We start from the raw sequence: 24,834 nt of genomic DNA, 5'->3' as shown, positions 1-24,834 counted from the left end.
TCCGGTTTCAATAGCGTGAAACGTACAATAGCAATTGGTTGCTATCCGTTGGATAGGATGCTAGTACATATATCGCAAAGTACTTTCCGCCAAATCAGACAGACTCAGCTACCCATTCACTGCTGGGTGGACAGGGGGTCAGAAAATTTTGTTTCTACCAACTGTGCTACTGGGACCCCAAAATGGACTTATACTTGCCATATCCACTACACGTGCTAAATGCGATTAACAAGGGCCCCTGACCAACAGTAGCATTTAACGTGTAGGACCGAGATATGACGCCTGTTAGGCGATATTCCACCCCCCCCCCCCCCCCCCCCCCCCACCGGACAGAGGCAACGCTATTAACGGCCATGTACTCATTTTACACAGGAGACGGTGAGAGGATGTGAGTTAAAAAACAAAAAAAAAACAAAAAACAAACCCTTTTCCAAACACTCAACTATGCACCAATCAGATGGGGATTCGAACCCAGAAATAAATAAATAAATAAATAAATAAATAAATAAATAAATAAATAAATAAATAAATAAATAAATAAATAAATAAATAAATAAATAAATAAATAAATATTCAAATAAATAATAAATAAATACATATAAAAAACACAAACTAACAAAAAAAAAAAGAAAAAACAAAAACAAAACAAAACAAACAAATAACAAGGCAAAATAAATGTCAAACACGTCATAGAATCTATCTATCTAACCATTCAGGAGCGAGAATAGACGCAGGTTCTACCGTTCAATCTTGTATCTCTGAAGGATACTTTTCATTCCAAATAATACATTTGTTTTGTTATAAATCAATCAACAGCTCGATACGGTTTTGCTTTATATCCTAAAGGTTATCATAACATAAATTATTTACATTGATGCTCTGTGTTTAGGTAAAATACTCACAATATCCGCCAGCCATATGAATTAAAAAGTACCGACAAACAAAATTATGTGTACCTAACCTTTAACGTTTATGGTCTGATAGAATTTAGTGGAACCTAATCAGTCAATTGACTGTCTCAACAAAAAAAAAAAAAAAAAAGCTGAGTGACGTCAACTTCGTTCCTCCTAAATGGATTCAATAGTCTGATGTCACGACCGCCCAGCAACCAGCAGTTTGGTTCTATACAAAGAAAATCGGTACTTTTAATTCTTCATGCTGGCTAGAGCTTTTTCACATGTCATGTGATCAGAATGTATAAAAGTCAAAACGTGATCAGATTTATAATGTTTTTGTCTTCTGGATACACTTTTATGCTCGTCGGAGAAGTATTTCATTGTTCCGATAGTTTAGATCCAGTTGCTAAGTTATTATGCGTCAATACGAGGGAAGTAACGTCACGAGCTAAAAAAAAAAAAAGCAAAAAAACAAAAAAACAAAACCAAATAACCTCACATCCATAGAATATGTGTTAGTGTTTCGACTCACCTCGCCTGAACTGGAAGGCGTCTCGGCCGAATATCGTTCATCACAGATGACATCAGACAGGCTATTTACAACCCGCTTGGGGACATGGGGAAAGGACTCATCACAATTCTGAGCAAAGTAACGGTACACCTTCCAGTTCCGCCCGAAATCGTAAGACCTCTCTATAAGCATGGCCTTTGGACGGAACGTCTTGAAGGTCATGATGAGATGAGTGAACCGGAACTCGGCTTCTAGATCGAGCCGGATCGAGACGAATTCCTTCCCCGTCTCCGCTTGCCACCAGCGCGTCCTCTTCCGCTCTTTGAAGGACGAGATGACGTTCTCGATCCTGTGGCTGTTTTCCGTGATGTTCCGCCGCCAGGGCTGCCGCGAGTCGCAGGTGAAGCATTTGGTGTCTCCCTGGAGGTAACTAACCACGCAGTATCGCTGAGGGTAGTCGACGCCGCACGTGGACGTGGCTGTCAGATTGAGTTCTCTTCCGATGAGAAGATCACCTGTGGCGGGGTTGCAACTGCCTCGTTCGCACTGTGGATGGCGGCGGCGCTGGCCTTGTGTGGATGCTAGAAGGAGAAGAAGAAAGAAGAAAAAAAAAGGGTTCAAGTTGAACATCTTTATTTATCAGCAAAAGGCAAATTACCCAGGTTGAAGAAACAACATTTTTAAGAAGATGTTTCAATTTTTGCTATGAAAGCAAATTTAAGGTACTAAGAACCTCCCTATACACCCTGCTACTAAATAGTTATGGAGTGGCGGATAGCTTATAGGCTAGAGTCACGCTCTCCCCGGCCAGGCGGAGTTGTCGAACCAGTAAGGTCGCGGGTTCGATCCCCCCATCGCTGCCGCGAATTTTTTATTCTCTTTTGTCTTCTGGCACTTTCCTACTCACTTCAATTCTTGTTAAAATAGTTATGATTCAATATGTAAGCTATTCATCATCAGATGGTAAGGATTTTGGAACCGGAAAACTAGAAGGTGTGACGTCACAACGTGTCTGCCCTATAGATCAATTCCAACGTCGCTCGATTTTGCAGATAGACGCATGATACCTACCCACTCAACCATTTATGCCACGAACAGCGACAGAATAAATAGACTTCGAACTCCAAGCCCCCCCCCCCCCCCAAAAAAAAAAAAAAGACAAAATAATCGATAGCTATTGATGAATGGTCAAATATGAATGGCATTCAATTCCGGAATGCCAGATAGTTTTGTGTAGACGTAAGCATATTTCTGATCAATGTAACACCTCGCCCAGCCCAGCACAGCCCTGTCAATGACCTCTCGTCCAAGCAACCTATGGCGTTATTATACTTATTATAGGTCTTGAAGTCTTTATCCCTAGAGGTGACAGAGCGAATTTTACTCAACAAAAAACAAAAACAAAAAAAAAAAAAAAAAAAAAAAAAACGACAACAAAAAACAAAACAAAACAAACAACCAAAAACAAAACAAAATCAAGACCAAACTTTTGTCAGAATTTGACAAGTTGCTTCCATTGCATGTGGCAGGGAAGTTAACACCTGGGACGCTATTCTATCTTCTCTAGAAGTTGGTCTCCTCACAGTTAATAATCTATGGCTGAGAACAATGGAAAAATCATACAGTACATTGAGTCGACTTAAAATCGTCCCAGACAGCTGCTGTAGGGTTAAGAAACAATACGAAAGCGTTTCTAGAAGAAAGGTGGGAAAAAATCATTCTTTTCCAATCCGCATAGAAGGAGAAAAGAGAAAAAAGTTGTAAAAATTATCTTGTACGGACTTTTTGCCTGAAAAATTCTCAAAATGCCCACCGATATGTTTTAACCAGTTAACTGCCGTACACCACCACGCAAATAAAAATTTAAAATAACCCCTTTTATTTATTTATTTATTTATTTATCTATTTATTTATTTATAAATAATAGAGAGAAAGGCGATTCTATGTGTATAGTGGGGAATATGGGCATCGCCCACTTTGGTACTGTAGTTACGTCATGCCTAGGGGTACCGTAAACTGGTGTAACTTTGCCTCTTGAATTCTGGACCAGTAAGAGATTGTTTTTGTGGTAATTATAAACAATCAAGTCTTTTATTGGGTGCAATTATAACTGAAACAAAACTGAAAGTATTCATAATGCTTCAAATTCACAGAGGCAAAGTTACCCCAGTTGACGGCAATGTTGAAGAATTGCACCCGCAATAAGCATCGAGTGAATCAATGAAACGCGCTATACGCGCTATACGTAATGTATTATAACAACTTATCCTCCATATATCATTGAGAACAAGCAAAACGCTGTGCGTGTAACTGAACACACACACACACACACACACACACACACACACACACACACACTGAATCGCAGAACTTCTGACAGACATAAATTCAAATATTATAGATCATTCTTCAAGTCACCCTATCTGGTTGATCCACCACTGGCGCCGTTTTTAACCATTTAACTGACGTACTTCGGGACAGACACGTATTTTTTAAAAAATAATTTGGCCAGAAAACTCGTCCTTCAAATATCGATCCATTTAAATGACTCGCATCTCGGCAAAAACTCTCAAACATGGGACTTTGTGAGGTCTTCCTTTAATCCCTGGTTTGAAAGTTTTTGCCAATGTGAGGGTCATTTAAATCGATGGATAATTATGAAGGACGAGTTTTCTGGCCAAAATTTTAAATACGTATTTTTCCGGAGCTTGGCAGTGAACTGGTTAAATGTGTGTTTGTTTTGGAAAGGTATCGGCTTACAATACCAGGTGGTCAGAGAAAAGTAGAGTAGTGCTGTCGTGCTCTGTTAAAAAAAAAAAAATAATAAAAAATAAAAAATCCACATTTTAAAATTTGGCCAGAAAACTCGTCCTTCAGATATCGATCGATTTAAATGACTCATCTTGGCAAAAAACTCTCAAACATGGGACTCCGTGAGGCCTTCCTCAGTCCCTGGTTTGACAGTTTTTGCCAAGATGTGGGCCATTTAAATCGATCGATATTTGAAAGACGAGTTTTCTGGCCAAATTTTAAGTCTAGTAGCGCGCAGGTCCAATATTGAGGACGAGCATAACTGAGTCAGTGGGGCGACGGTCCAGTATTGAGGACGAGTTGGCTTTGACGCCAAGCGCGCCAGTCCATTATAGATAGTATGCGGTTAAACAGCTGATCGGAGTGGAAGTTTACTTCCGGGTGGCAGAAAGGAATGGAAGACAATGGCGTAGAATAGTAAAATATTAGTTTCTGTCGATAATCTTCCGTATTTTTCTGGTTCTAGACATAAATATATTTTTTAAAAATTTCCCGTTAATGATGTAGACCCCTATGCCATTTGTGAACACGACTGGTGCCATAATCTTTAGGAACTACAGCCAGTCTCATCGTTTGATGTAGCGAACAACCTCGTCACGACCACAAGTTTCTGTCTACACGGTCTACACATTTCACGGTAAGTCTGTATTATTTAATCGTTTCCCTATGCTATACCTATACTATGTTACACCATCTACGGCTAATTGTAAGATTTATTCTCAAAAAATCACAGAAGACAGATATGTCGAACCTGACACGGAAATATTAATATGATATGACCTGCTTCACGAGTCGTGATCATCTTAGTGTCTTAGTCTTAATCTTAGTCTTCGAGTCTTAGTAAGTTTAGTCTAAGTCAGTCTAAGTAGTGGATCAATGAGTCTGTGTGGTTACATTCAAATTTCAACTATTTTGCCTTTAAGGTGATGAATTCCTCCGAATTCACCAAAGATTATAAATAATAATTTAAATTAAAAACACCAGGGCAGGCGATGACTATGAAATCAATGTGATCCCGAGTCCAAATCTAAACTGATATAATACAGTAACAAAACACCATGCCCATAAGACTGTTTTAAAAGCCCCACCCCATTCCAAGGGACTGAGCTTGATCCCGAGTGAATTTATTTTTCTCATCCCACTCCCCTTATCAATCCAGCAGTGATTGGTAGCTGAGTCTGTTAGATCTAGCGGAAAGTACTTTGACATAGACTAGAGTCCTATCTAAAGGGTAGCAATTGCTATGGCCCGTTTCGCGCTTTTCAAACCAGGTTAAACTTCGGCTCCATTGAATGACTACTTTTTTATTCGATATTTTACTCAATCCCCAAACTATATAATTTTTAGCCCCACGGCTGATGTTGAGTTATGGAATTGTGTCTCTCTGAATAATTCTAATAACCTTGCAGATGAGTACTCCACATTTCACAGCAAATTTAATTCACTGTTGTTAACTAAATGTGATAACAACAGTTTTTATCCTCGAGTTTCAATTAATAATATTACCACCATTGCCACATTTTTTTTTCAGGCTTACAAGGGACTGACTACTTAAAATCAGGCCTACAATGGATGGGTGACGGATGTAAAATGGGTTAAGCCTCCTAGCTGTGGGAAAGTGGTACTAGTTGCTAAGGTAACCCCCCCCCCCCCCCCCCCCCCCCCCGTTTTCATCTCACTTCTATGATTATTATTACTGTTATTACATATTATTATTTTGATTTCTACATTTATTTATATTACTCCATGCAGGATTGATAATAAGATATAGAGGTTTTTAACATATGGCTATATTCATTACAATGAATTTTCTTGAACTAGAATATGAATAACTTAAAAAAAAAAAAAGAAATAAGAAACTTCTTTAATAGGTTCAAGTTCTACTATGGGAGACTCAGTCGAGTCCTTGGAAAAGCCTCTTTACTCACATTTGCTCAGTCAGTGTGTTCGGACATAAACGTTTAAATGGTTATGCGACTCATGGCAGTCCCGTTAACTTAGTTGGTAGAGCACCCATTTCACAATCATAGAGACCGAGATATATCCTAGATGAAGTTAAGACCCCACCCCCTCCCCTTTCTTTTTTTTTTGTACACCCAGCAGTAATTTGGCAATAGAAAAGCGCCCTATTCGAAGGGTAACAAGTTATTATTTTCACACTATAGAAACTGGGATGAAATCTGGCTCTATAGACCTAATGGTTCTGATGGACTACTTTCGGTGCTTGCGACACTATTAGGTCATTTTCAGCACAATTAAAAGCTGTTGCGAAATACGTAGTAAGAAAAATGGGCTTGGATCAAATACGGAGCAGAAGTAGATCAAAATTATTAATGTGCTTAGTTTTGAGATCGCCTAACAGTTCAATCCAGAGACGGAATACACTCAAATGTTTATGTTTGATTTAAGGGTTTTACTGCATTTGCGACGCATTTCAGCACCAGTAAAAAGGAATAAAATGGGATTGTAAAAATTTCCAGATTTACAATTAAAAGCACACAAGAAAAGTAAGACAAAGAGGAACAAATGTAGATTCCAAGAGAATGCTATCAGTGTACTAAGTCTGATAACACCCAAAAGTCTCATCCTGACACAAGCACAGGTCCCCCCTAAGAGGAATACACTCAAACGTTCGCGTATTATTTTTTAATTATATTATATTAAGTTACGTTATGCCTTTTGCGCCGCGATATCATAAGATATCGTCGCCTAGGCATTCCACGAAGGAATATAGATAACTCATCAAACAAGATGTCTGATGTCAACGGGAATCACCCATGTTGTCCAAGTGAGCAAATTGGGGGTTAATAATCTTGCTCAAGGAAAAAAAAAACGAAAGTGCCTGAAGCGGGGCTCGAACCTGGGTCATCCGGATCACAGTGCAATGCCTTAACCACTCGGCCACTTCGCCCCCCATATTATATATACACACATATATATAATATAATAAAAAAATTTACGCGAACTGATTTACAAGACAAAGAAATTTTTTTTCCCAAAACCAACAATATTCATTTGACTGTTTCCCTCTCAGCCAATGACTCCGGCAGTCGAAAGGACAAAACCAAGTAATCTCATTCCAAGACAAGGACATAAAGAAACTTGGAAAACAATATAAGGGATAGAGGACATAGCATGACCTCTTGCCACCATGGGAAGTCAAAGACCCCACCCAGTCTATTGTTTATAAAATGTTAATTATAAATTTACAAAATAAATTTACATCCATTTGTCACCCTCTCATCTAAGGACAGGGGATAAAAGCATGTAATCTTATTCCAAAACAAAGATAGAAAGCTACCTGAAAAAGGAATACAGACATAGGGGGGTGAAGAAAGCAATAATGACCTTGCCCACAATGGAAGGTCAATGACCCCACACCCAGGGTAGAAAAATGAGAACTCAGTCAAGCATTCACCATCAAATTGCAAAAGCAACGGATAAAACAAATTTTTAAAAAAGTCATTACAGTACTTTATTTTCTTTATTGTGCTCCAACTTCATAAATATACAATGGATTTCTATTTATTTGCCAATTCAAAAATATTATTAGGTTTTGAATGTTATTGCAGAACATATAATAATGGTAACAGAAGTAATACTACTACTACTAGTAGTTATACTCCAACTAGTACAATTTTTTCACAAACATTTCGGGCAAAAGTAAAAATTTAACAGATGTATTAGTCTAATGAAAAGAATGAAAAGGATTACAAAGGTATATAAAATCAAGCATTATTGGAAAAGAATGAATAAAAAGTCTGACTGCTTTCTTTTCGTTTCAGGTTCGCCATTCCCAAAAATTGGGTTATAGTGGACTCTGTGTGTCGACAAGTGCTTTCTGCTCAGCATCAAGATGGGAACCTGAAATGTCTGTCTTCACAATCCTGTAAAAGAAATACCAAGATTAAGGTAATATATAGAGCAAATAGTACATTATTGAACTACCACCTCTGGCGTCTATCGTGTCACTGGGAATTTTAATTTTAATATGTTTGAAAACAAAGAAAACTTAAGCCCCATTTCCTCAAATACGCAAGTCATTCATTTTACAGGTCAAAATAATTTTTTTTAAAGTTTTTCTTTGACTTCAATTTCAAATGCCAATAGTGCCTGAACCTTATGATGAGTTCCAAAATGGTTTGGCATATTTATGTGGAAATCTATTCTTTTAAAAAAATAGAGTTGTGGATCACCATTGCTCCGTACAGCAAATGTTAAATATTTATCATCGAGCACAAAATTACTGGCAAACCTAAAAATTCTAAAACTATTTATTTACAAACTCTACAAGTAACACGCAAATATTTTAAAAACTAAATGTAATTCTATCACCTGTGGAATCAAACTATGTATGCTCAGAAAATCTGCTGTACTGTAATGTTCGGGCAATTATTGGCCTTCGCCAAAAAAAGAAACAAAAATAAGAACTGTATTTCCTACACCAGTATACAAAAAACACACATATGTTTTCTCTACACGGGAAATTCCATTGAGTGTTACAAGCGCTGCACCTAACCATCAACTTCTTGTAGATACTGCTAGCTATAACCAATAAAAATGGACAAACTTAGCCCATAATATTTTACATTTCTGGGAATGTTTGTTTTTTCTTTTATGCCATATAATTTATTATTTTTTAAATTTAATTTGTTGCCAGCGTGTGTATTTTGTACATACATAGGGAATACATGCTTCTGTAAAAAAACGTTTGATTGGTCATTCTGCTGATTTGTGCAGATTGCCTTTTACCACAATGAAATGACAATTGGCTTGTAAAAATAACATGTAGACTATAATATTAATATATTCGTTTAGCTTAAGCGGCATAATTTAAATTTAAGGTTAATAAAACATTTCCTCCCAGATCTTAATAATTGAGGAATAAATCAATATGGGTGAACTCATTTAATTCTATCTATCTCATCATAAGAACACTTTGTCACTACGTTGTGTGGCCTTGAGCAAGTCACCTCAGCCCTAGCTCAGTTTGTGGCGCTGTGTTGCGGCAATGCCTGGGTTATTTCAGTCTCCCTTTAGAATAGACTCCAAAGACAAATTTTCCCTAGAGGTGAATAAAGAGAATCTATATTTTTAAAATTTGTTACGCTATAGTCAAAGACAAAAAACCTTCAGAATTTTCTAATTGTGTATGAACTATCCTAAAAGGCAACCTATCCATAGCATAGAAGGACATGCTCACAATAGTATTAATTTCATTGTCCTCAAATTTAATGGATCTTCCTCTTTTATTAATTGTCATTGCCCATTCATTAAATAAAACAAAATTAATCAACATAATAAAGACAAAGCTTTTGATTCAAATGAAGTGATGTTTTTTGTTCAGTTATTTATTATCTCTGAAGTTAAAAGTCTTAAAACTCAACCATGTAAGCTTTTGTACAGTCTGGTTATTTGAAAAAAAACTTCTCTTGATGTCAGTTCTTGCACCAACAATTTGGACAAACTTTGACTTCATTACTGGCTCACCGGACAGGCATTCCTTACATACCTTATGAGCAAATGAAGTCACTTTATATGTGCTCTATTCCCCTTTGTCTTATTACTTTCCTCATAGTCATAGATTTGTGTCTTAACTTTGCAATATGAAATATGATTTTGTGTCCTTTGTCTATTGTTATGTGCATAGATCTACAATCTTTTCACTCTCTATTCAACTTCCTTTCACCTGGCAATGCAAAGACCTTAAAGGGTAAAGAACGGCAAAAACGTTGCTAACCTCACTTTTTACCCCCCCCCCCCCCCCCCCAAAAAAAAAATTGCTTGATTTGGACCTATTAAATTTTCTGAGAGCGAGATCTGCTTTTATATAGCGCATGCAATATCCACCCAAAGCACTCTACAAGATGTCCCAAGCCAACAGAAACATTAACATTAACATGTAGGAAGAGATATCATGCCTACATAAATATTGTTTTAAACAGATACAATCAATACACTTACATTTACATGGTCAATGATTGAGCTAGTTTCTCCAATTGTTGATTGTTCAACTAGAGCCGTTGCTGCCTGCAGTCATTGCGTTTGTTCCTATCTTTAAGACATGAATAATGGTCTGTTTTTTTCTCTGCCCCATGTCCAAGCTTTAACGTTGGAACCCAATCAGGATCAGTTTCATCCAGCAGTGATGCTGGCCCTCCTGTAAAGGCAAAAAATTGATTGTTGAAATATATTACGTCATTTCTTGCCTATTACAATCTGGTCCTGGTCCTTGTGTGGCTATGTGGTCTAGTGGTATGACACTCGATTTTGGATCGGAAGGTCAAGGGTTCGAGCCTCGCGCTCGGCGCATAGTTGAGTCCTTGGAAAAGGCTCTTTATTCACATGCTCTCACCGTACTCAGGTGTAAAATGAATACCTGGTCGTTTACAGCGTTTTCTTTGTCCGAAAAATTGTAGCGTCCCCTAAAAGGCGTCATGTCCCGTTCTACATGTTAAATGTTGCTGTTGACCAGGGACCCCTTGTAAAGCGCTTTGAGCACATTTAGTGGATATTGCGCTATAATATAAAGCTCAATTTTTTAATTATTTTTTTTTTACAATCCTTAAGCTTTCCGTTAAATTTACATCAAGCTTTGTCAAATTAGAACAAGGGTAGAACAATTATATAGTGCAATTTCCATTAAATGAAAATTTGTTCAAAGCGCTTTGCAATGGGTTTATAGCCAACAGCAAGACTTTACATGCAGGTCGAGACATGACGCTTGTTAGGCGATATTACATTTTTTCCGGAAAGAGACAATGCTGTTTAACAGGCCTGCATCTGCCCGCTGAAAAACTTGCCTGAAAATCCTCGAGCCGAAGCTTTTTCAATAACATGAGCAAAAATCCCCATTTCCCAGAATATTTTCTTAGAATTTTACCAATTCAATAGGCTGTTAAACAAAATGAAAAAGTATTTTAATTAATTTTTTGTTCCGGCAGAGCGAAATTGCCAGAAATGCCGGCAAATTTACAGGCCTATGTTAAAAGCCAGTTACCCAATTTATGCCTGAGTATGGTGAGAGAATGTGAATAAAGTTCCTTTCCCAATGACTCAACTGCTCAGAACGGGTCTGGAACCCTAATCCTTCCAAAATGACGGTGATAACTATACCACATAGCTGCAATGAAAGTATCGGGATCCCAAAGGACAATTTTTTTAAATTGAAATTATTTTATTATTATTATTGTCATATTTGGAGAAAATTCCATATGAAGGCCCTAATTTAATGACTATACGAAACATTATAACTAATAATCCTCACCTTGAGTTAAAATTAATTTCTAACTATGAAAATTATGAAAAGTTATTTTAGTGGATTGATAGAGGTCAATTGTTTCTTTCTTTGGATTAAAATTTAAAATAATAATAATAATAATAATATTTATTTTTGTCAGTAAAAAAATAACCATTACTATCATTATAAACTGACACTGGCAATCACTAAGCAGCGTGTTAAACTTCTGTCACAAACTAGCATTTACATGTCCAACAGCGGTGTAGAAAAGCAGTTTGTTCGTGTTACTTTACAATACACCACCGACGGAGGAACGGAAAAAAAAAACTTAAGAAAAACGCAACCTTACTTTTAATATTTCTTCAAATGGAGAACATGTTTTAAAAATGCACAATAAAATAATCTTGACAAAGCATAAGTTATAAACTGGAACATTATAATTCTAAAATGAATGACCAGAACAACAGTGAAAGACTTCCTCATCTCATAAAGCTTGAAAACGAAAGTAGCCCTATCACTATCGGTAATGAGGCATTTGGTTTTGATTTTGATTTAGAGTAAGTTGCACGAGAAATGCATGAAATATTCATGGTCCTATCTGATAACTAAACACAACAAATAAAAGATCATCCATCCGGACCGTGTATGGACCAAAAAAATTAAAATGATTCCTTCTAGACCGCCTACAGACTACAGATTACATCTGAGTCTGAGATGAGTCAGATGATTTCTCCAACTTCGGAGTTTCGCATAGAAAAGTCACATCGGTGAAAAATCTCTCCGTAGATTTTGTTAGACCACCGAGTTTGAAATTTTTGATTTGATTTCTCTTCCATGAAAAAGAAAAAAACACATATTTACTAAATCATAAACTTGCAACGTCAGAAATTAAGGCAAGGACCTTGTTCGGTTGCCGCCAACTCCGTGACATGCTATGGCCCACAATGGCTACATGATGATGTTGGAGCGAAGTAAACTTGCTTTGTTCACAATAATTAAAATTAATTCATATCGTATATATAATATTTAAGATTTTAATTTATCCATCAATTCTTACCTTTAACAAAATGATCATTGCAAACTCGGTGGCTGCAAGTTAGATTTGAGTTTGAGCCATCGCCAAATCCCTTTCTTCTGATCGCTGCCATAACCGCTGTACTGTCTCCGCTGGGTTAAATTTATTATTTTTGGGTCCTTCGTCTTCCTAATGGATGGGAACCTGAACATTTTGACTCCATCTCGACCCTGTCTTCTAGTGCATCCGATGATTATGCAGTTATTTGGCATTTTTTCACGTTTAAAAAATTGGACAAGAGCTTGTTTCACATCAATGTTTACAAGCCAGCCAAGTTCTTTTGCCATCCGGAACTAAAGTAGGTCATTGCGTGACGTCATCAGCATTCTATCTATTGAGGACAAGATCAACCCCGTTTATGAATGGAGTTGTTAACCTTTCTATATTTAGAAATGCAGTAAAAATTTAATTGATTCTGATTAGTCAATAATTTAGCTATGTCCTTCAACTTGTTGAAGGCAAGTTAGTGGCCTTTCAAGTCATAAACGAAGACAACAAAGAGCCCCCCCCCCCCCCCCCCCTCACCCCCCACCCCCATGCCCCTACCACGCTGTTTTGCATGCTCTGGTCATCTGTTACATCTCAAACAAAGGACACAAAGAAATAATGTTACCCACGTGTGTGTGTTTGTAGAAAATTCCTTTATTACATGTGTGCATCTGTACGTGGGCTCTTGGTGTGTATATGCGTGTGTTAGACGAAAACTAGGCTAATGTGTGTAGCAATAAGGTGTAAAGCCTTGCTCCCTCTCGTTCCCCCACTCAATTATTCGTAATAGAAAGATGACTGTTGCAGGTTTCATAAATTCTTACTAAGTTTGCTCTCTCAATAAATATCTTATTTCCCTTTAAGAAAATGTAAAGGTTGTACCATAAACTATTGCTATTAGCTCAAAAAAGTATATTTTCTGGGACTGGGATGGGTGTAAATATTGAAAAACTGCTAGGCGAGCTGCCATTGTTTCAACTGATCAGCTGTAGCAACTAGGCACTGTCCAGTGTAACTTCCGGAATGCAAGGCCGCGTCACTTGAGTTAAAACATAGGGTTTTCCAGAGTACGGCATCAGTAGTGTGTATTAATGATAGAAAAGTAGGTCAACTTTCCATCTATCAATTTCACTGAATGGAATGCCTGCCGTTCATTGGCTAATTAAGGTCAAAGAATATGCGGCTATGTGGTCTTGTGGTATGACACTCGCTTTTGGATCGGAAGGTCCTGGGTTCGTCCTGGTGACGATTGGCCCAGCGGTTTCCAAGCCTTTGAGTTACAGACAAATCAGAAATGTCTGGATTCAGATGAGGTCGAATTAATCCCTGAAGAAATAAGAAATAGTGCAGTGCCCTCCTTACTTAAGTCACAAAAAGATCTTGACAGCCTCAAAACTCTTGCCCAGGACCGTGACCAATGGAAACAATTAGCAACATGGATGGATACTACTATGACTGAATCACACAATTCTCAGCAAGCGTCATTCGGACCGCGAGGCTTACTACTACTACTAATAGTACTAGTGTTACAGAAAATCCGATTTGCCAAATACATAATAAGGTATCCGAGCGGCTTTGACGTTGTATAATAATTCCCGTGTTTTGGTTGGTCAAAAATCAACTGGTGAATTCATACTGACCTTCGAGCCACCATTTTAATCAACGCAGCGGGTATCTTGGCAAGGACAATAGAAGGAACGAAATTGACGTCACTTAGCTCTTTGCTATTGTTTTTATTCGGCCTTTAATATATGAGTAGCTCTCATTAAATTGTATTGACCGCACTATAAACGCTTAAGATTTATTTTTAAAAAAAAATTAATTTAAAAAATTGAGCTTTTATATAGGTAGAGCAATATCCACTACATGTCCTCAAAGCGTTTTACAGGGAGTCCCAAGCCAGCGGCAACACTTAACATGTAGAACGGGACATGTCACCTGTTAGGCGATATTACATTTTTTTTTCTGACAGAGACAACGCTGTTAATGGCCAGGTACTCATTTCACACCTGAGTGTACGGTGAGAGAATGTAAGTAAAGAGCCTTTTCCAAGGACTAAACTATGCGCCCCATCTACGTGCTGTCCCATCAGTGTGTTGTCCCATCTACGAACCATCCCATCTACGCACTATGCCATCTGTGTGTTGCCCCATCTACGTGCTGTCCCATCAGTGTGTTGCCCCATCTACGTGCGGTCCCATCAGTGTGTTGCCCCATCTACGTGCTGTCCCATCAGTGTGTTGCCCCATCTACGTGCTGTCCCATCAGTGTGTTGCCCCATCTACGTGCTGTCCCATCAGTGTGTTGCCCCATCAGTGTGTTGTCCCATCTACGTGATACCCCATCTACGTGCTATCCCGTCTGTGTGTTGCCCCATCTACGTGCTGTCCCATCTGTGTGTTGCCCCATCAGTGTGTTGTCCCATCTACGTGCTACCCCATCTACGTGCTATCCCGTCGGTGTGTTGCCCCATCAATGTCTTTCCTCGTCCACGTGCTGTCCCACTTGTGTGTTACCCCATCCGTGTGTTGCCCCATCTGTGTCTTACCTAGACCTGTAAATGAGCTCTATAAAAATTGACTGAAACGGAAAATTTCGTGTAATTCGTCGTAGCGGTAATGGTGATCCAAAGAATCAAAATGAAAGGTAAACAGCAAGCTCACTTGAGCAAAGCAATGGCAGAAAACTAATTTGCGCGGGAACTAATTAGGCTACTTACCATTGTTCCTTATAACTAGCTACCCAATCAGTGAAGAAACTTAGAAACGGTCAAACAGTTTGTTTACAACATGAGGCAATCGAGATGTGCTTGCAGCAATCATTTTAATCGATTTGAAGGTGTCTACATAGGGAACTTCCGGTGTTCGAATTTTTCTTTTTTATACTTTTCCTGTCCTTCAAGTAAATCTGGTCAATTTTGGCTTAGACGAAACAGTGAAATTTATCGCTCGGCGGCTCAGTTAAAATTGGCTATGACAGGTTTGGAAAGTGAAAAAATAATTTCACGAAGGCTGTGTGAAAATACACTGGGATGTGTTCAGACACGGCAATTCTAAAAAGCGTCGCTTAGCCTTGGCAATATATCCATCGTTAATATAAACGGCCCATGAGCTATGCGTAGCGCTGTGGAACATTCCTATAACAGTCATTCGACTACGATTCATGAATTCTTTCTCTATTCAATTCTTTCTTCCCTTTTTTAAAATATTTGAATTTGACGAATTGACTGGTTTCAGTTAATTGACTGAGAATTTACAGGTCTAAACTTACCCCATCTGTGTGTTAGCCCACCTAAGTTTTGCCCCATCTATTTGTTGCCCGATCTGTGTGTTACCCCATATATTTGTTGCCCCATCTGTGTGTTACCCCATCAGTGTTCTGCCCCATCTATGCGTTGCCCCATCTATGTTTTGCCCCATCTATGTGTTACCCCAGTATGTCCGTGTCATTTCAATTACAAGGAAGTATGACTCATGACGGGAGAACCAAAACATCGCTAATGATGTCATGGTGACATCTCATAGTCATACGACACGTCTTTTGCCAATAAATCATGAGAACCGATTCCAAAGCAAATTTTCATGACATTTGCAATTTTCAGAGCTGTCAACCCAAAAATACGATCAAAACAAAATGAGAATTTTAGATAAATCAGGACCTTTCCGAAAGCCAAAAGTACAAAATAGAAACAATAATTAATAAATAAATAGAATAGAATATAATAAATTTGTAAAAAATAATAAATAAATAAATCAATCAATCAAATAAATAAATAATAAATGAACAAAAGAAAACAAACACACACGCACACATACATAAATACACAACAAACACACACACACACACACACACACACACAGACACCAAAAAAAAATGGATAATTCTCGTGGGAAGAGTGGGTTGGCAGCTCGTGAATATTCCGAGGACAACAGTTACACATTTGATCTGCTGACCTTTGGTACAGTAAAATTAGTGCAATCCGCGCCCCGTGTATCAACTAAATGATGTGGGATGTGACCTTATTAGAAGGATGTTAGTAGATACAGAGTAAATATCTCCTAAAGTGCTGCATTCTCTAGTAGAACGGCGCATAATATGGCAGTGTTATTTAAAAAAAAAAAAAAGAAAGAAAAAGTATGATGGTACGCAGCGATGTGTACTTATTTGCAGGTCTGTTAACCCAAACTGCTATAGGCGCATCGTTGTAAATGAAAATATTCTCGAACCAAAACAGAAACGTTATCCATTACAATAATGATAAGCATGTCACAATAGCCATTCGGGTTTATAAGACTTGAAAATATGTTAACGTTGGCAGACTCCAAGTGTTGCGAAAAGAAAAAGAATAATAATAAGAACGGGGGCGGCAGTTTTCAAAATGGTATAGATAGTATGCAGATGACGTCATTCAGGCCTTTGTTATTGTTTTTGCCATCCGCGTTTGTGAGTTGTTCTCACTAAACTGTATTAACCAGACTATAAAAGTTCATGGTTACACAGAGTTTGTGTGTTGGTCCGTTATACTTCCGGATGGCAATGTTGTGAACTCCTTGGCCAAGCGCATTCTATCTATAGGAAGTACGCGCTTGGCTTAGAAGGTTTGAAAGCTTATGCCAAGATGAGGCTCTTTTAAATCCGTCGATATTTGAAGGATGTGATTTCTGGCCAAATAAATGCATTTCTTTCCAGAGTATGGCAGCAGCTTATCATGGTTCTCACACTATCATGTTATGACGATCTATCCGGGACTCATCGCCGTAATCGTGTACGGTTGATAACCCGCCGGTACCTTCGTCACAATGCACCGTTCAACGTGATGCTCTGCGGTCTCGGGCTCTTGACCACAACGGAGTATATCGATACTGTGCGCTTGGCGAAGAAACTCACAACATCGCCATCCGGAAATATGTCGGACCAACACATACAAAACTATATAATGTAACTTTGAACATTCATAGTTTGGTTTATACAGTTTAGTGAGAATTACTCATATACATGAATGGCCAAAAAAAAAAAAAAAAAAAAAAAAAAAAAAAAAAAAAAAAAAAAAAAAAAATTAATTAAAAATTTAAAAAAATAACGAAGACCATTACATCATTTTTGAAAATCGGAAATTTCTAGATAGTTCGAAGATGACGTCACTCTGGCCTTTGTTATTGTTTTTTGCCATCCGCGTTTATGAGTAATTCTCACTAAACTGTATTAACTAGACTATAAACGATCATGGTTACACACAGTTTTGTGTGTTGGCCAGTTACACTTCCGGATGGCAATGTTGTGAACTTCTTAGCCACGTGCATACTATCTAAATACAATGGCGGAATAGTGGAAAGGGAGAGTGAAAATAGGAATTATTCCACCAAAAAGCGGAAGGGTTAGCAGGCATGCTTGATTGGACGAAAACCTGAATATAGATCGCTCCCTTTATTGTGAACGCACAAATGGTAGATAGATAGTAATAGCGGGAGATCAAATATCATCAATGGTGTCGTTTTCCAGGTGATGGACGCAATCATCCGCAACAAACAACAACAAAGCACTGACGATCTAGACCACACCACCTCATTACCATTTTCTTATGAATGAAAACAGAGCTGGAAATGATAAATCTGATGAATGAACGAAAGGGGACAATAGGTTTCAGCAGTCTTGACGTCACTTCACTCGTTATGACGCATAGTAACTTAGTAACTTACTTTAAACTATCGGAACAATGGCGGCACAATGAAATATTTCTCCGACGAGCATAAAAGTGTATCCAGAGGATAAATATGATCATGTTTTGACTTTTATACATTCTGATCACATGACACATGAAAAGTTCTAACCAGAATGAAGAAGAAAAAGTACCGAATGTCTTTGTTTAGAACCAAGCTGCTCGCCGTTGCAGAGCGACGTGACATCAGACTACTGAATCCAATAAATAGAATGAATCAAGTTGACGTCACTCGGCTATTTCTTATTATTCTTCTGAGACCGCCTACTGTTCTCATTAAAGCCACCTTTTACAATATATTGATGCTATGCGTTTAGATAAAATACTCACAGCATCCGCCATCCGGATAATGTCCCAACATACAAAACAATTTGTAACCTTGAACGTTTATTGTCTGATTGATAAGTATATACGACAATCTATATACTAATCACTATATGGCCGTGTAAGATAAATTAAAAAGATAAGTTACGTCAATTTTGTTCCATCTCCAAACATTAGAAAACGTAGTGTGGTGTTGCTGTTTTTCTTCTTTCTTTTTAAAAAATCACAAATAGAACGATTGATCAGGCGAACAGAACAGGTGAGTATTTAACGTACCCCATTAATACAAATTACAGGAAACAACATTAGATAAAAGCTCATGCTCATCAAAACGGGACGTCCTAAATTCTAAGCATGCCATCCATTGGTATTTTATAATGATGCCCGTTCGTATTTCTTTGAAGAGCAACTCGAAGTTCAATCTATGCAATTTTAACGACTTCAGGCTGTCAACTGAGTGCATCCAATTTCTTCCCCAGTCCGTCTTGCCCTCCATTTGACCATTCCTCTCAGTCGGTCTCTTGTTTTATCATAACAAAATAGATAGAACGAAGATGACGTCACTCAAGCCTTTATTATTGTATTTTGCCATCCGCGTTTGTGAGCGATTCTCACTAAAATGTATTACCCCGACTATAAAAGTTCCTGATCACACAATATTTTGTGTGTTGGTCCGTCATATTTCCGGATGGCAATGTTATGAGCTTCTTAGCCAAGCGCATACTATCTATAGATAGTATGCAGATGACGTCACTCAGGCCTTTGTTATTGTTTTTGCCATCTGCGTTTGTGAGTTGTTCTCACTAAACTGTATTAACCAGACTATAAAAGTTCATGGTTACACAGAGTTTGTGTGTTGGTCAGTTATACTTCCGGATGGCAATGTTGTGAACTCCTTGGCCAAGCGCATTCTATCTATAGATAGTGTGCTCTTGGCTAAAACATCACAACATTGTATAACGGACCAACACACAAAACTATGCACGTTTATTGTCTGATTGATACGATTCGGCAACTAAAACGAGTGAGTTGCACTCACTTTATAGATAGAACGAAGTTGACGTCACTCAGGTCTTTGTTATTGTTTTGTGCCATCCATGTTTATGAGTAATTCTCACTAAACTGTATTAACTAGACTATAAACGTTCAGTTTTGTGTAATGGCCCGTTATACCTCCGGATGGCAATGTTGTGAATTTCTAAGCCAAGCGCATACATACTGTCAAAACAGATGTTTCATGTGTTTGTTGTGAGTAAATTACAAAAATGTACAGCGTCAATGACACACTGGTTATTCACGAACAGGAAAGGAAATTGAATGCACTCAGTTTACACCCATACGTGGAATTGAAAGATAATATTTACCATCAGACGGGACACCGCCTTTGAATAAGTCTAACACGGTAGCAGAGGATCGAACCTCAGTCATCGCGTCAATTTTCACACATCGTGGGGCAGCGTGGCTCAGCGGTACCGTCTTTTATTTGCTTCGTACCCGAAAGGTACCGAGTTCGAATATCCGCTGCGCTGTGTGGCCCTGAGCAAGTCATCTCGCCTTAGCTCAATTTGCGGCGGGCTGCCGCCTGGGTTATTCGTCTTCCCTCGGAAGAGACCCTAGAAACAAATTCCCCCTATGGGATGAATAAAGGGAATGTTATTTATAGCGTAAATCATTACCCATTTTATTATGAATGAAAGCAGAGCTGGAAAAGATACATCTGACGAATGAACAGAAGTTGGCTGTCACTCGATTGAGCTGGCGGGCAGAAGAGGTGAGTATTTTACCTTACTCCATACCATTAATACCTACTGCAGTAAAAAAAACATTTTAACAAAGATCCTCATCACCCAAATGTTAAATAGATTAATTCGGACTCGGTCTAAATCGTCTCCCGTGGCTATTCGGACTCAAATTCCAATGTGCGTGAGCAGTGAAACACAGAGCGGCAGTGGGCAGTGGGCGGACCTGGGAAGCAGAAGAAGAGTTCAAAAGAAATTCTGTTTTGCTTATATTATATCACACATTGACTCAGCTCATAACCCCTACATCGGACTGCAGAAGGATTGTTGCCAGTCTATCACTATCAGAATATGTTAATTTAAAAATGCCCTCATTTTGTTTGGACATCCCGCTGTGCATGTTGTTTTAACAATGCCTTTCCTTTAGACCACAGTTATCATTACTAACTTTTGATACTTTTGACGCGCTTTAACTCTTTTCTTTTAAATTTCTAACTGGACTTCCAATTAATCTATGATTTAGTTCTTCTCATCAAAAAAGCGGGTTTAGACTACATGTTGATGATAGTTACTATACCATTATTGTTATTTTGATTTGCATCTATTACTAAGTAATTATCAATATCTAAAATATTTTAATCTATACTGCCATGGGATAATATTCAGACCGAGTCCAAATAACTTGTTGATTGCACATCATCATCATCATTGCCTTTTTCACCCTGGGTCAGGGTATAGGCCACAGACAAACAGTTTCCATCCTTCTCTATCCTGAGCCAACTTTTTTATCTCATTCCAGGTCTTACCACTTCTCTGTATATCAGCTTCTTTAATTCTTCTCCATGTTCCTCGTGGCCTTCCCCTTGATCTTCTGCCCTGAGGGTTCCAGTCCAATACTTTCTTTGTTATAGTTGAGTCATTCTTTCTAAGCGTGTGTCCAATCCACCTCCATCGTCTTCTTCCTATATCCTCTCCTACTGGTTTCTGCTGTGTTCTTTTCCATACTTCTTCATTTTTTATTCTATCCATCCATTTTATTCTGAGTAGCTTACGCATGCACCTGTTTACAAAAATCTGTACCCTCCTTATACATGCCTGTGATGCGTTCCAAGTTTCACATCCATACAGTAGGACAGACTTCACGTTTGAGTTGAAAAGTCTTAGCTTTAGTTGAAGGGAGATATCTTTAGTTCTCCAAACTCTGTTCAAAGATGTGAATGCAGCCTGTGCCTTTCCTATTCGTGCTTTCACCTCTGCTTCCGTGCCTCCATCCTTGTCAATTATACTTCCGAGATAGCAGAAAGTGTCTATATCTTCGAGTTCCTGATCTTTTACTTTGATCTGCTCCCTTTGACGCATACCTATCCTCAAGACCTTTGACTTTGCAGGGTGTATTCTTAGACCAATTGATTCCGAGAGGCTGTTTATAATTGTGGTTTTTGCTTGCATCTGGTCCTGGGTGTGGGACAAAAGAGCCAGATCATCTGCAAAATCCAGATCATCCAACTGTGTCCAGGGGGTCCACTGTATCCCATTTCTTCTCCCTTTGGAGGTTTCCTTCATTAGCCAATCAATGGCAAGGATGAACAGGAATGGAGAGAGCAAGCATCCCTGCTTGACACCAGTCTTAATTTCAAAGCTGTCAGTCAGCTGATCTTCATGTACAACCCTGCAACTTGATCCTTCATACATTTCCTTAATGAGGTTTACTATCTTTTCAGGGAGTCCATAATGTGCCAGAATTTTCCACAATGTTGCTCTGTCAATACTGTCGAAAGCCTTCTCGTAATCCAGAAAGTTGACAATAAGAGGAGAGTTCCATTCTATAGACTGTTCCACTATGACTCGCAGAGAGGCAATCTGGTCGGTGGTTGAACGGTTTTTCCGAAAACCTGCCTGTTCGTCCCGCAGTTTAGCATCTGTTGCATTCTTAATTCTCTCTAAAATAATACGGTTGAAAACCTTTCCTGGGATAGAAAGAAGAGTGATGCCTCGATAATTATTACAATTACTGAGGTCCCCTTTCTTTGGAAGCTTGATAAGATGTCCTTCCTTCCAATCCTGATTGCACATGCGCATTGGAATTTGAGTCCGAATAGCCACGGGAGACTATTCAGACTCGAGTACGAATAGCCGCAGCCATCGAAAAATCTCAGCATGTCTTCAATACGTAATGACTGACGCGCGCCCCCGAGTCGTTCTTTCTTCCCAGATCAGCACGGAGTTCAAAGTGGGCAATTTTAACGGCTTTACATGGAATTAAAAGATTTGAACTACAAGATGGGACACCAAACCACCTGTGAATAAATAATACAACGGCAGCAAATGAATAATAAACAGTAGCAGAGGATCACCTATCTCTATCTCTAATCTCAACTATCGCGTCAATTTTCAGGCAAGGGAGGCAACCATCCGCAACATCCAACAACACACCCAGACCTGCCTGCTTCGTAATTTTTAGTAATATTCGTAATTTTTAGTGTGACATTCGTATAGTGTTATATTTGTAATTTTTAGTGTAATATTCGTAATTCTTAGTGTAATATTCGTAATTTTTAGTGTTATATTTGTAATTTTTAGTGTAATATTCGTAATTCTTAGTGTAATATTCGTAATTTTTAGTGTTATATTCGTAAAATTGTAGTCGCTTTGGTTAACCTTAAAAACCAACAATTTACCCTTCCAAGAATTGTTTGTTTGTTTGTTTTTAAGGGTGTTACGGGGCTTGCAACACATGTACGCCATATCAGCGCCCGTAAAAAAGATAAAGTAAGTCAACGGGGAATGGTAGACATAGGGGATAGATATAGATTACAAGAGCATACCATCAATGTACTTAGTTTGAGATCACCTATAAGTCTCATCCAGACACGAGCACAGGATTCCACTAACAGTAATACACCCAAATGCTTACATTAATACATTCAAAACAACAACTATAATAATACATAACAGAGAGATGATTTACAAAGAAAAAAATATATCCCCCCAAAACAATAACTATGCATTTGACTGTTTCCCTCCCAGCCAAGGACTCCGGTCAGGGCCAGGACAGAACCAAATAATCTCATTCCAATACAAAGACAGAAGGCAAAATGGAAAATAGCTATAGAGCTATAGAGAACACAGTTGCTGCCTCCCTGCTCACTATGGAAGGTCAGAAACCCCACCCAGTCACAAGAATTAAATAACACTTCAAAATCCATAAAATTATGCAGTCTGGCATCAACTTTCATTTTAATACGTTTTAATTTCGTCGAGATGCTCATGAAACTTCTGAAATTGGGGCCAAAATGTCGTAATTCTACGAATTTTTCGTAACAGTAGGCTGCTCTGAAGACACCCAAGACATCTAACGTACATCATATCATTACCATAATTTAGTTATGAATGAAAGCAGAGCTGGAGACTGGAGATAAGCCTGATGAATGAAAAAAAAAAAAATTGGGGCCGGGGCGATAAAATATAGACGTAACAATACACACCAAATAACCCTATTCGAGTCGCTTGACAGGTGAAGAGAGACGGTATGGTCTATTGTTGTATGATACTTCTTATCATTTTTATCCAAATCTCAACACCTGTTGTGTACGTCTGCTTACAATTAGCATAATATCAATATCAAGAGCTAATAAAATGGTACATCTAGCTAGCAATGTGCAACGACTTGGAAACCGACGCACGTTGCTACTATACAATACTGCCTTTCTCAAAGTGATACTAAGCTGTTAGAAGCTGTGTACTGTAATATATATTACATATATATATATATATATATATATATATATATATATATATATATATATATATATATATATATATATATATATATATAAAGTACGAATAATAAACAATAATGAATATGACAGCTTCAAAAAGGAACAAAACATCAAACATGGAACGTTTCGAGCTCAAACCCCTTTTCCAGCCAACAACAGCAAGAACAGCAACAAAATGAAAACATAAATACATTATTAAAAACCGAGATCGACGGCAGATCTGTCGTTTTCATTGTTTTTGTTGTTGGTTGAAGAAGGGTATTGAGCCCGAAACGTTCCATGTTTAGTATTTTGTTCTATTTTCTGTTTTTTTTTTTGAAGCTGATATATTCATATAATTTGTTTACGTCTGTATCAAGAGGATTGCATCTAATTTATGTATGTTGTTAATGACTCATCATCGCTATATTATTATATTATGAATATTTATGAATGGAGAGAATGGAATTTATTTTATTTTTTTAGTAGAGGAGTGAGAAATTTATTTATTCATTCGATCGTCCGTCTGTCCATTCATCCATCCACTCATTCATTTATTCATTTATGTATTTATTTATCAATTTATTTGTTTCTTATTCACTTATTCTTTAATATATTTAATTATTTATCAATCTAATTACTTATTTAATAATTGGGGGGAGGGGGCGGGGAGTCGAACTTTCATATAGAAAATATCTACTGAAATGTGCTTAAAGGGCTTCGCAAGGGGTCCCAAGCCAACACCAAGCACGTAGGACGACCTATGATGCCCTTTA

General features: G+C 38.0%; 1 protein-coding gene and 1 long non-coding RNA gene across 2 annotated transcripts in view; one reads left to right on the top strand and one right to left on the bottom strand.

The window, feature by feature from the left end:
• The window catches only part of LOC144974757 (laminin subunit beta-1-like), a 116,169-nt gene that overhangs the window by 66,213 nt on the left and 25,122 nt on the right, over positions 1–24,834 (bottom strand). Inside the window, exon 3 of the mRNA XM_078917986.1 lies at positions 1,429–1,988. Coding sequence (XP_078774112.1) covers positions 1,429–1,988 — 560 coding nt within the window. The remainder of the gene's footprint in view (positions 1–1,428; positions 1,989–24,834) is intronic.
• On the top strand, positions 4,549–9,547 carry LOC144974756 (uncharacterized). Its single transcript, XR_013645808.1, has 3 exons — positions 4,549–4,855; positions 5,750–5,854; positions 8,004–9,547. It is a non-coding gene; the product is annotated as an uncharacterized LOC144974756 (long non-coding RNA).

Source organism: Berghia stephanieae, chromosome 6 (genome assembly GCF_034508935.2).
Source record: "Berghia stephanieae isolate SIO BIC M18660-M18661 chromosome 6, UCSD_Bste_1.3, whole genome shotgun sequence".
In the NCBI taxonomy this organism is placed as follows: Eukaryota; Metazoa; Mollusca; class Gastropoda; order Nudibranchia; family Aeolidiidae; genus Berghia; species Berghia stephanieae.
This window is presented reverse-complemented; position numbering and strand designations above follow the sequence as displayed.